The sequence below is a fragment of the Mercenaria mercenaria genome, chromosome 18, assembly GCF_021730395.1.
Source record: "Mercenaria mercenaria strain notata chromosome 18, MADL_Memer_1, whole genome shotgun sequence".
In the NCBI taxonomy this organism is placed as follows: domain Eukaryota; kingdom Metazoa; phylum Mollusca; class Bivalvia; order Venerida; family Veneridae; genus Mercenaria; species Mercenaria mercenaria.
Window position 1 is genome coordinate 29,464,346 of NC_069378.1, and position 12,406 is coordinate 29,476,751.

Below are 12,406 nucleotides of genomic sequence, written 5' to 3' on the forward strand. Positions count from 1 at the left end.
TAGAGCAATAGCTTTGATAGTTTAGATGAGGGTGATGATGTTGAACAACTATTTTAAGTTAGAATCAAATCCATTCAGTAATAACACAGATAGAGTGAAGGTGCATCAAAACTTTAACCTGAAACTTTAAGTGAAAAGGGGGATAAATCACGAAATATTGGTATCAGAGTTATGGCCCTTAGGTCAGATGATATGGGTGATAATGAGGAATAACTATTATAAGTTTGAATCAAATCCATCAAGTAATTACAGAGATATGTAGAAAAAAGAGAAAGTGTTAAAAAAAACTTTAACCAAAGTTGGGGCGCGGAAAGACGCCGACGCCTGGTCGAGGCGGATAGCCCTCCTTATACTTCGTATAATCGAGCTAAAAATCAGATGAGCCAAAAAGGAACCCCATATTCTATAACAATGCTTAAGATACCTGTGTTAAATTATATACAAAAATTTAAGTATGCAGACAAAGGGAATATACAACTATCAAAGATCATATGTTGTGCTGTACATGATATATATTGATGATAACGTAAGTGTCAAGGAGCTGAGGTCTGATTTAACAAGTAAATAATACGGTAAATATTCATCTTTATGTCTATAGTATTGATTGTGACCATCTGCTGATATGTTTTCTATATAATTGAACAATCCCTTAAGCAAGTAGGGTACCACAAACCTTTTGACAAAAGCTTTGTAACGATCAACTGATGCCAGTAACGTACATGTAAGTACTATTTAGACCACTGAATAGAAAGTAATGTCATTTAGTGTTTAACGATATGGTTCAGACAACTACATTCTATAAAGGGAGATAATTTAAAAAATGAGCGCGATAGACTCATGATTTTAAACACTTCAGTTTCTTTCAGTGGTCTTTATCGTTGTGTGAAATTTCAACAAAAATGATTGGTAAAATTTAGAGTTATTCTTTGGAAAAGAAATGTTATATGTAAGTTTAATAAAGGGAGATAATTCAAAAAGTTAGCTAGATAGATTTATTGTACTTGTACAAAGCACTTTTCCTTAATGTCCTTAATCTTTGTATGAAGTTTGAATGAATTCCATTTATCACTTTTGGATAACATATTAATAGTATCTATAGATGACATTGTCTCAAGGTAAATAGATAAGGTGCACGACCTTTGACCCTAATTTCAGACATTTTTTTCAATCTGTCATGTTCTGTTTTAGCTTTGCATCAATTCTAAGTGACTAAAAATAGTTTCATAATACATTTAGGGTAAAATTCCAGAAAAAATGCCAGTACATAATCATTGAAATGACAGCTGCACGAAAAAGTTGCAAAATCAGAATTTCATAGCATGACCTTTTGACCCCTCTAATTTACATAAAACATTGTCATATTTTTTGGAGACAGCTATCAAAGTAACCGGTAAGGTTCAAGCTTCGGCAAATATGTTGTCTTCTGGCATTAACATGCCGGCCCTCATAAAATGATTTCTAGAGCACTTTTGTCAGTAAAACCACCTGACTATATGCAGCGTATAGAAAACATTTGCTCTGTAAATATATGATTTTACTCCGAATTGATACCGTCACCCTGCCCTAACCAGTGCACCGAATCGGCCATGTAACACCTCAAAATGCAGATCAGAATATTGCCTTCAAAGGTATACCATCCGTATATGGGAGGGAGAGACACATAAGCCACAGCAGCCGGACATTAAAACACACTTGTAACGCGATTTTCGTTTCTGCCTTGACTCGTGTACCGCTGCGCTTTCGGAAGGCTGAAACGAATTGACCACTGGCGTATATCTTAGGTCATAGCAGCCCGACTTACTAAGGCTTTCAATATCGTGTGAGGTCCTCATTTACGTTGGCTCCTATGCGGATAAGCTTTGTGAAAGTAATCACCCAGCACCGTATCTCTTATTTTTCATATGCAGCGTATAGAAAACATTTGCTCTGTAAATATATGATTTTACTCCGAATTGATACCGTCACCCTGCCCTAACCAGTGCACCGAATCGGCCATGTAACCCCTCAAAATGTAGATCAGAACATTGCCTTCAAAGGTATACCATCCGTATCTGGGAGGGAGAGACACATAAGCCACAGCAGCCGGACATTAAAACACACTTGTAATGCGATTTTCGTTTCTGCCTTGACTCGTATACCGCTGCGCTTTCGGAAGGCTGAAACGAATTGACCACTGGCGTATATCTTAGGTCATAGCAGCCCGACTTACTAAGGCTTTCAATATCGTGTGAGGTCCTCATTTACGTTGAGTCCTATGCGGATAAGCTTTGTGACAGCTCTAAGTAATCACCCAGCACCGAATCTCTTATTTTTCATATGCAGCGTATAGAAAACATTTGCTCTGTAAATATATGATTTTACTCCGAATTGATACCGTCACCCTGCCCTAACCAGTGCACCGAATCGGCCATGTAACCCCTCAAAATGTAGATCAGAACATTGCCTTCAAAGGTATACCATCCGTATCTGGGAGGGAGAGACACATAAGCCACAGCAGCCGGACATTAAAACACACTTGTAATGCGATTTTCGTTCCTGCCTTGACTCGTATACCGCTGCGCTTTCGGAAGGCTGAAACGAATTGACCACTGGCGTATATCTTAGGTCATAGCAGCCCGACTTACTAAGGCTCTCAATATCGTGTGAGGTCCTCATTTACGTTGAGTCCTATGCGGATAAGCTTTGTGACAGCTCTAAGTAATCACCCAGCACCGTATCTCTTATTTTTCATATGCAGCGTATAGAAAACATTTGCTCTGTAAATATATGATTTTACTCCGAATTGATACCGTCACCCTGCCCTAACCAGTGCACCGAATCGGCCATGTAACCCCTCAAAATGTAGATCAGAACATTGCCTTCAAAGGTATACCATCCATATCTGGGAGGGAGAGACACATAAGCCACAGCAGCCGGACATTAAAACACACTTGTAATGCGATTTTCGTTTCTGCCTTGACTCGTATACCGCTGCGCTTTCGGAAGGCTGAAACGAATTGACCACTGGCGTATATCTTAGGTCATAGCAGCCCGACTTACTAAGGCTTTCAATATCGTGTGAGGTCCTCATTTACGTTGAGTCCTATGCGGATAAGCTTTGTGACAGCTCTAAGTAATCACCCAGCACCGTATCTCTTATTTTTCATATGCAGCGTATAGAAAACATTTGCTCTGTAAATATATGATTTTACTCCGAATTGATACCGTCACCCTGCCCTAACCAGTGCACCGAATCGGCCATGTAACCCCTCAAAATGTAGATCAGAACATTGCCTTCAAAGGTATACCATCCGTATCTGGGAGGGAGAGACACATAAGCCACAGCAGCCGGACATTAAAACACACTTGTAATGCGATTTTCGTTCCTGCCTTGACTCGTATACCGCTGCGCTTTCGGAAGGCTGAAACGAATTGACCACTGGCGTATATCTTAGGTCATAGCAGCCCGACTTACTAAGGCTTTCAATATCGTGTGGGGTCCTCATTTACGTTGAGTCCTATGCGGATAAGCTTTGTGACAGCTCTAAGTAATCACCCAGCACCGTATCTCTTATTTTTCATATGCAGCGTATAGAAAACATTTGCTCTGTAAATATATGATTTTACTCCGAATTGATACCGTCACCCTGCCCTAACCAGTGCACCGAATCGGCCATGTAACCCCTCAAAATGTAGTTCCATGTCATATTTAACCTACTGATCAAATCAATTATCTCCCTTTTATAGTTCTTTCTGAGTACATTAGCACAAATGAAAAATACATGTCTAGTTGTCACATCAGTGCAAAAATGGTTTACTATTTCTTTACGTCCATGCATTGAACCTCTGATTTCACTGAGGTAACAAAAATGAAACACTAGTACAATGTTAACATTGGTGAATGATGACCTTTTTGAAAGTAGAGTGATCATGAGGCATTAAGCAAACAACTTTCGCGTTCAGATGCTGCGATGAAGAATATTTTGTTTGTCGTTAATGTTGTCGTAAATCCTCATCATTAGTTCTGCTCGTTCGGATCATATTCTCTACAAGGTTTCATACATAGTTTTGATGACATTTTGCTAATAGAACGGATTTTTTACAATTATAAATCTTATAAATCGACACTTCGAGTAGTATATACTGTAGGTATTCCAGTGAAATATAGGTTTGTGTGCATGTTTTTACGAAATGTGTCCATAATTTAAGAGATCTGGAAATCTAAAGCAGATTTGAAGGAATCATGTGAAATCATTTCATGTGTCAATATTTTGGAAGAAAGTAGCGTTGCCGTTTTGTATAAATGTACACACAGCACGAGATTTATACATAGAACAATTTTCCTTTCCGTACGACGAGTTCAGGATTTATTCTGTTTTATCCGTAATAATTACATCAAGTCATGACTTCCGTTTTATCAAATGTGCATAGCTACCTTATTTGCAGTTGGGTTGGCAAATCTGAGGTTTTCGTTTGATACTGCGTGAGTTAAAGCCATTTGTTTTAATTACACAATTCTTAACAGGCGTATTATGTCCCCGGCTTCAGTTCCCATTGGAAAATCTCCTAAAAAGTAAAAGTGTCAGAGAAGATTTGAAACGAAGTCAATGAAAAAAAAACATGCAGTCGAGTGGATACGGTTTTAGTTAGCGTCAGAAAAATAGTTTAAGTTATAATTTAATAGTTTGTTGTTTTTATTTTTTGTTGTTGTTTTAATTAAGGCGTCCTATTTTGAAAGAATTTTCGAAGATTTTTTCATGTTTTTCGTGAATGAAGCCAGACTGCGCGTGCGTGCATCTATGAAATCATTATACGAAAATAAACGTTTTGTTTTTCTTTCCATACAAAATGCATAGTAAATGTAAATATTAACAAATTATACAAAGCTTTCATTTGCAGGGCTTGTGAACATGTTGAAACCCTGCCAGACATAGCTAAAGGCATACAGGACAGTCAGGTGTATACAGATACCAAAACTTCACTGCAGAATGTACTAACAAGAATGGAAAAGGAAAGAGACATAAGAAAAGGTAAACTTAGAAACATAGAACGGCAAAAGGATAAATTGTTAGAAGACATAGATGCCTTCAAAACGGAGCTCATTCGAAAGATACATGAGCTTTCTGAAACTTCAAAGGAGCAAATTTGTTCGCAGTATCAAAGATGCAAGGACAAAATTTAAATATGCTGGAAAATGTCATTTCAACAGCAATAACGAATATGCAAAATTTGTTAGACTTAAACGAATGCCAGTTGTTTATGAATGTTAAAACAAGTAAAGAATTGATAAAAAAAATTGTGAAGCACTCTTGAACGACCTGTCTGCTGGAAAAACAACTGAAGAGTTCAAATTTGTGTTGAATTACGAAATTAAAAGGAACCTTACTTCTTTTGGTTTCGTACAGTCGTCTGATGAGGTAGCACAAGTTGTGAAGAAATACGGTGCGTCATTATATGGAAGATTCCTTACTGACCCAAAATATTGCGAAATATCTGGAATATGTGTGTTGGATAACGGGGCATTGGTGATTGCTGACAATACACATTTGCAATTGAAGAAACTGAACAAAACCTTCGCAGTCGAGGGTCGTATTGATGTTCGGGGAAAACCGTATTCGACATGCAAAGTAGGGCCAAACCAAGTTGCTACACTTCTTTGCATTCAATGGAACTGGCTGAGCTTCCAGTACAAAGTACTTTTTGTAGATGTTGGGGTGAAAATGAAACTCGGAACCACATTTGATATCGATGGACAAGCAGCATCGGTTTCCTACGACGCAAAGCAAGATGCTTTATTTGTTTGTAACCAAAATAAAGTTTCTGTTTTTACGAAATCGGGAGTGTTGTTGAGAGCATACGAAAGAAACGAATATGGCGAACAACTTCTATTATCGTTCGCAACACAATTATCATTCAGTGCATCATATGATGTTATGTTTGTCACCGATAGGCAGAACAGAAAACTGATAGCATTGACCAAACACAGCGACGCGCTTTGGACATCTATTGACCCAGAGTTGAAGGAACCAACGGGCGTTTGTGTCCTTCCTGGCGATATCATATTAGCTAGTGATTACGCTTCGGATAACGTCTTACAAATTGACAGCAGTGGAAAGAAAATTGGACTATTTTTAGAGATACCACGCCCTCTCGCTCTAGCGTTTGACAAAGAAAAGTATAGGCTTATAGTAGGAAACTGCTCAAATGAAGTAAAGGAAACTCGTTATCTATATAATAGAAAAATATATAAGCACATTTTTTTTTTGCTTTGTACATTTAGTGACCCATGTCTGAACGAACAAAAAGACGTTTGCGTCCTTTCTGGTGATATCATATTAGTTTGCGATTTTGGTTCAAATAACGGCTTACAAATTCAGAGCAGTTGAAAGAAAATTGGCTTGTTTCTACAGATACAACATCCTCTGGCCTTGCATTTGAAAAGAAAAATTATAGATTTATAGAAGGAAATGGTTGAAATGAAATACAGGTGTACTCGTTATCTAGAAAATAGAAACATGTATATGCACATTTATCATTAATGTCTTATCTTGGCATACAGTGAATAAATAATTGATAGTACATGTTTTTGTTGAAAGACTGGTTGCATCGTACACGATACTTCATGGGGACGGCGTTTTTAAAGTTTTAAAGGCTTTGTGGCTGACCATTCCAATGCGGTGTGCAGCTGTGTTCTTCTATCTGTTCCTCCTCGTTTGTTTAGTACATACAAGGAGATCAGGGAGACCATTATATTTGATACCATTTCTTTTGTCTGTATTGCCTATGCATGTTTTTTTTCTCTCTCTTTTTTGAAATTTCAAATGTAAAGGAGTTTTTTTTTTTCTATATTTAATATGTTTATATTTATCTTTTGGTAATGTATATATTCAATATATTGATTTTTCAAAAAGTGATGTTTTACAGGGGGGAAAAACACTTTGAAAACATAACGGCATGCAGAAATATAAATTTGCACAGAAGATATTTTGCTGGATATATCAATGTCTTTTAGGCTTTAGGACCACAAAAAGAAATATATTAATGTCCTTAAGTGTTTCCTGATTTCCTAGTGTTAGCTTTCACTGTCAGAAAAAATAGGGGCAATACACCGATGGAACGTTCTTTGTCTTTTTTCATGAAACAAACATTTGTGAATCTTGACGAACAAATCATTTAAGTTTGTGAACATTAAAAGTGTGTATCATTCTTCTGTGTAGAGAAAGTTAGGATTATATGAAACGTATGGAAGAAATGATAGAGTTGAAAATCATATTTCACATATTTGTATGAAGGTTCCTGTGGAGTTTTGGATACTTTGAAAATTTTACAAGATCCCTGAAGACGAGGACAAAATTGTACTTTTCGTATCATTTAATAAACATTTGTAAATGTTTTGAATTTTTTATTAAAGTTCCTGAAAGCTTAAGTCACCTTTTACTTGAAACATATGATACATTAATGTTGTTGCATGATCACCATGTAAAAACATAAGGTAGGGCAAGACAACCCAGTGAACCGTGGAGGTTTCTCAGTAACTGTATCAAGGACACCAGTTTTAGATTATAAACGGAGCAGTTTATGGATGTCTGAGTTTTCATGATATTTATTGGTTTATACTTGATTTTTGATGGAAAGTATGTAAAATATACCTGATGAATTTTAACAGACGGTATACATTCCAATAAATCAGCAGCATCTTCTATCAATATGAAAAATATCGTGTAAAAATGTGCAAATATCGTACACGTAACTCATAATGAAACTTCATTAAAAACATTAATCCAGTCTTTGTTCTATATTTTTTGTTGTTGCTTCTAATAACATTACCAGCTAATTTCAAATGCCTTCTCATTCAGAAAGACCATTGGGTCCCTCAAGGCAGGCGACCACCCGGATAAAACCACCAGCCTGGCGCAAATCGACCGTATTGTGTCCTTACAGAAAATAATTCAAACCCTAGTTTGTCAGTTGACTTAAGTACATTAACTTGCTTCAGAAAAGTGCATCTTATTAATTAACGTTTCGACTGTCTTCCTCGAAAGACTAAATTTCGGCTTACGTACTGCCATATATACGGTAGATGTATATGTTCTGGCTGAAATTAGGTACCTTGGGTTGCCTTTCGATGGCCATAGAGGGTCGTAGAAGATGGCCGAGTAGTTTAGTTCAAGCCCACTAAGACGGAAACATATATCCATATTTTACATGGAAACATCCTGTATAATGTTTGTTTGTTTGTTTTGTTGGGTGTAACGTCACACCGACACATTTATAGGTCATATGGCGACTTTCCAGCTTGGATGATGGAGGAAGACCCCAGGTGACCTTCCGTGCATCATTTCATTAAGGATGGGCACATGGGTAGAACCACCGACCTTCCGTAAGCCAGTTGGATGGCTTCCTCTAATGAAAAATTCATCGCCTCCAGTGAGGCTTGAACCCACATCGGTTAGGGGCAAATGATTTGAAGTCAGCGACCTTAACCACTTGGCCTAGGAGGCCCCCACATGGGCATATAGGTACAGTTTAAAATCTGCAGTAGCTCTAGAGGCTAACATAGGCAATACATGGATTAACATGTGTATAGTAGAGTAATTTTTAAAAAATGCTGAGACAATTTCGACTTACGAATCTCAAGAGTTTGACTCATTCTACTCGAATTTTCGACATACTATCTTGAAACTTCGAGTGAAGAAAACAAACAAGCACGTGGCACTAATACTCTTTCGTATGAACACGTAAGATAAACTCAAGCAAATACCTATCATCTCGTGTGCACGACATCTTATCTGGTGCGCATAACATCTTACCTCGTGCGCACGACATGTTTCTTAGTGCTTTGGACATGTTATCTCGAGCGCACGACATCTTATCTCGTGCGCTTGACATCTTATCTCGTGAGCATGACAACTTATGGATGACCAATTTTGTGCACTGTTCTCCCAAACGATGTGATAAACTTGTTGGAAGTTTAACAACTGAATAGACAGGACCCTATTTATCACCTCGTTCATGATCTAAATACAATAAAGAGCACTAATATATGTAAATAAGATATCATACGCTTGAGATAATATGTCGTCCGCACGAGATATAATGTCGAGCGCACAAAATAAAATGTTGAACGCGCGAGATAAGATATCTTGCGCACGAGATAAGATGTCGTGCACATGAGATTAGATGTCGGCCGCACGAGATAAGATGTTATGTGCTCGAGATAAAATGTCGTGCGCACGAGATACGATGTTGTGCGCACGGGATAAGATGTCGTGCGCACGAGATAATATGTCGTGCGCACGAGATAATATGTCGTGCGCACGAGATAAGATGTCGGTCGCACGAGATAACATGTCGTGGGCTCGAGATAAGGTTTTAAGCGCACGAGATATTTTTTCGAGCTGATATGGTTATTAAGTGGACCTTTCGGCGCCATATTTTTTCGGCATCAAATATTGAACCTGAAATTTAAGCAATTATCTTACTGACCTGTAGCGCGTAGTCGCATCCTCAACACTTTTCATCAGTGTTTAGGTAAGATTAAATCTAACTTTAAAAAGACATAACATTTGTAGTAGCCAGTAGAAAACTTTCCCATCAAGATATGGTGTTACAATTGAATAGAAATGATTTTCATTTTGTTTACAAATTAAATGAGTTTAACCCTAACCCTTCCCCTACGCCGTCCGGGGAAAACAAAAACAAAATCTCATATTTACAAATATTTACACATGTTTCTAACGTTTTATTAACTGTTGAAACGTCCAGCGTACAGAACTTTTAAATAACCACTGGGATAATCTGTATAATCCCTTCCTAGGGTGAACCATTTTGCCAAATACTGTCAGCGTAAGATTTAAACACAAAATGCACACATGCACCTTGCAATTAAAAAACGACTGCAACTGGAGATAAGTGCTTCCCATTTCTAAATTTATACTGAAAAATGGATGTAAAGGGCTAAAATTTTAAATCTTTATTACATGCAAAAATATGTGATTTAAAATGCACATTAATTAAGATTTTGCGCCTTGTAAAACATCCACAAGGAAGTTTAAATACTATCAGGTCATGTTTCAAGTACATTGTGTAGAAAAACAAATCAATACACCCACAAAATGGCGACCGGTGACAATTTAACAAAATCTATCGCTGAAGGATCAGAGGAGAGTTTCGACACGTGTTGTTCACCGTGTTTGGAATCTGGAAGGACAAAAGAAGCGGATAAATTCTGTGTTGACTGTGGATCATATTTTTGCACTCAATGCCTGTCACATCATAACAAATTTCCGGCGTTAAGGTCGCACCAGATTTTAGACAAGTCCGGACAAAGCGGGCGAAATGACAACGACGGAGCTGCAGCGGGCCTACCGACAGAAAGATGTGCAGTTTCATCACGGGAAATTAGTCGACATGTTCTGTAAAGATCACGACGAAGTCTGTTGTCCAGCTTGTATAGCTATTAATCACAGGTACGTAGTTCAAAATATAAATACATATAGAGACATGTCATCATGTGTTCTAGTTTTTCTATACGTATACTATTATGCTTCAAACTGCATATCTATCAAGCTGAGTAACTACTAAATGTACATCAAATAACTCTAACTTTCGTATTATTAATATCGAACTAAAATATGCGTTTTAAAAGACGATAGTCAGGAGAGAAATAAGGATAAATATTATCTACTGTAAAACAGGCTCCTGGGCCTAAGCAATACAGCTTTCAGGACATAAACAAAATAGCAATTATCCTTAATAAAAAATGAATCCTGCTTCTCTGTAGCTTTTGACTGGATGAAGAAACATACTACTAAATAATTCCTTTTGATAAGGTTATGCCATTGAAATAATGGAGGTACTTTTATACGTGTGTAGTAACTTATTCCTGTTGATAATGGTATGTCATTGTAATAGTGTAGGGTCATTTATGCATGTCTAGAAAATCAGCCATTTAATAGTTAACATTATACTACGTAAACAAATGCTAATGTTTTTTTTTTCATTTCCTTTACAGGGCATGTGTTAATGTGGACTACTTGCCTGATGTTGCTAAAGGAATACAGAAGAGTGCGGAGCTCAGCGACACAAGACAAGCACTCGAGAATGTTCTGACAAAAATGAAACAGGAACAAGAAATTAAGACAAGTAAACTGACGACGCTTCATCATGAAAAGGAGAAGTTATCTGAAGAAATAGAAAACTTCAAGAATGAGCTTATCAAGAAGATCGAAGAGCTTGCAGAAACTTCAAAGCAACAAATATCATCTAAGTATGAAGATATAAGAAAAGACGAACAGTCCGCTTTGGATACGCTTGGTACTGCAATTTCAACAACAAAGACAAATCTTCAGAAACTTTCCAGCAAAAATGAATCCCAATTGTTTGTGAATGTAAAAAGAAGCAAGTTATCGATCAACGATTGTGAAACACTTTTGAGAGAGCAAACAACAGGAAAGAAAACTGAAAGGTTGAAATTTGTATTGAATAGAGAAATGAAAGAAAACCTAACAAGCATGGGCTTTGTAGTTACTGCTGAAGATGTTAAAGAATACAGAGCCATCTTATATGGAAGGTACAAGATAAATCCGACGCGCTGTGAAATTACAAGTATATGTACAATGGATGATGGGACATATGTGATTGCCGATTATACAGATTTGCAAATTACGAGGCTGGACGGAAACTTCGGTGTTCGAGATCATATTAAGGTTAGCGGAAACCCGTTTTCAGTGTGCAGGGTGGGACCGAAAGAGGTTGCTTCACTTCCTTATGGTATAAATAAGATACAGTTTGTGTCTATTGGACGACGAATGGAACTGAAAACAGAATTTAATGTCGGCAGTTCAGCAGTCGGGGTTTCCTATGATGCAGCGCAAGATTCATTGTTTGTTTGTCACAGTAATCAAGTTTCCATTTACACAAAGTCTGGAGTGCTGTTAAGAACATACGAAAAGAACGAAAATGGTGATAGGTTGTTTACGTCAGCTAATCAATTAGCGTTAAATGTATCCAGTCATATTATGTTCGTGACCGATGAAAATGGAAAATTAACCGCCTTGTCAAAAGACGGTAAGGTCATTTGGACATTCAGTGATTCTGAATTGAGACGACCTTGGGGAGTATGTGTCTTGCCGGGTGATATTATCTTAGCGAGTGGGATGGGTTCAAAGAACGTATTACAGATTGACAAAGATGGCAGAAAATTTGGAGAGTTGTTGGGAGCTTCAGAGCAATTAAAAAATCCGTATGCTTTGGCTTTTGACAGAAAACACTCTAAACTGCTAATAGGAAGCAGTTCAAATGAAATTCACGTGTACACATTATCTAGAAAATAAATACTTTAGTACTTACAGGAAATTACTGTAGTATGTAGCACGAGTTTGCTTCTGTTTTGTTGTAATTTAATATATCTATTTCCACGTATATA

General features: G+C 37.3%; 1 protein-coding gene across 1 annotated transcript; it reads left to right on the forward strand.

Moving 5' to 3' along the window:
- The first annotated feature begins 10,088 nt into the window (after nt 1-10,088).
- Nucleotides 10,089-12,406, forward strand: LOC128550469 (uncharacterized). Its single transcript, XM_053529617.1, has 2 exons — nt 10,089-10,448; nt 10,994-12,406. Exons 1-2 carry the CDS (start codon nt 10,318-10,320, stop codon nt 12,312-12,314), a joined length of 1,452 nt encoding a protein of 483 aa, XP_053385592.1. The 5' UTR covers nt 10,089-10,317; the 3' UTR covers nt 12,315-12,406.

Coding starts and splice junctions, on each gene's coding strand:
- LOC128550469 (XM_053529617.1), top strand. CDS start 10,318: ATGACAACGACGGAGCTGCAGCGGGCCTACCGACAGAAAGATGTGCAG. Junction 10,449..10,993: donor TGTATAGCTATTAATCACAG/GTACGTAGTTCA, acceptor TTTCCTTTACAG/GGCATGTGTTAATGTGGACT.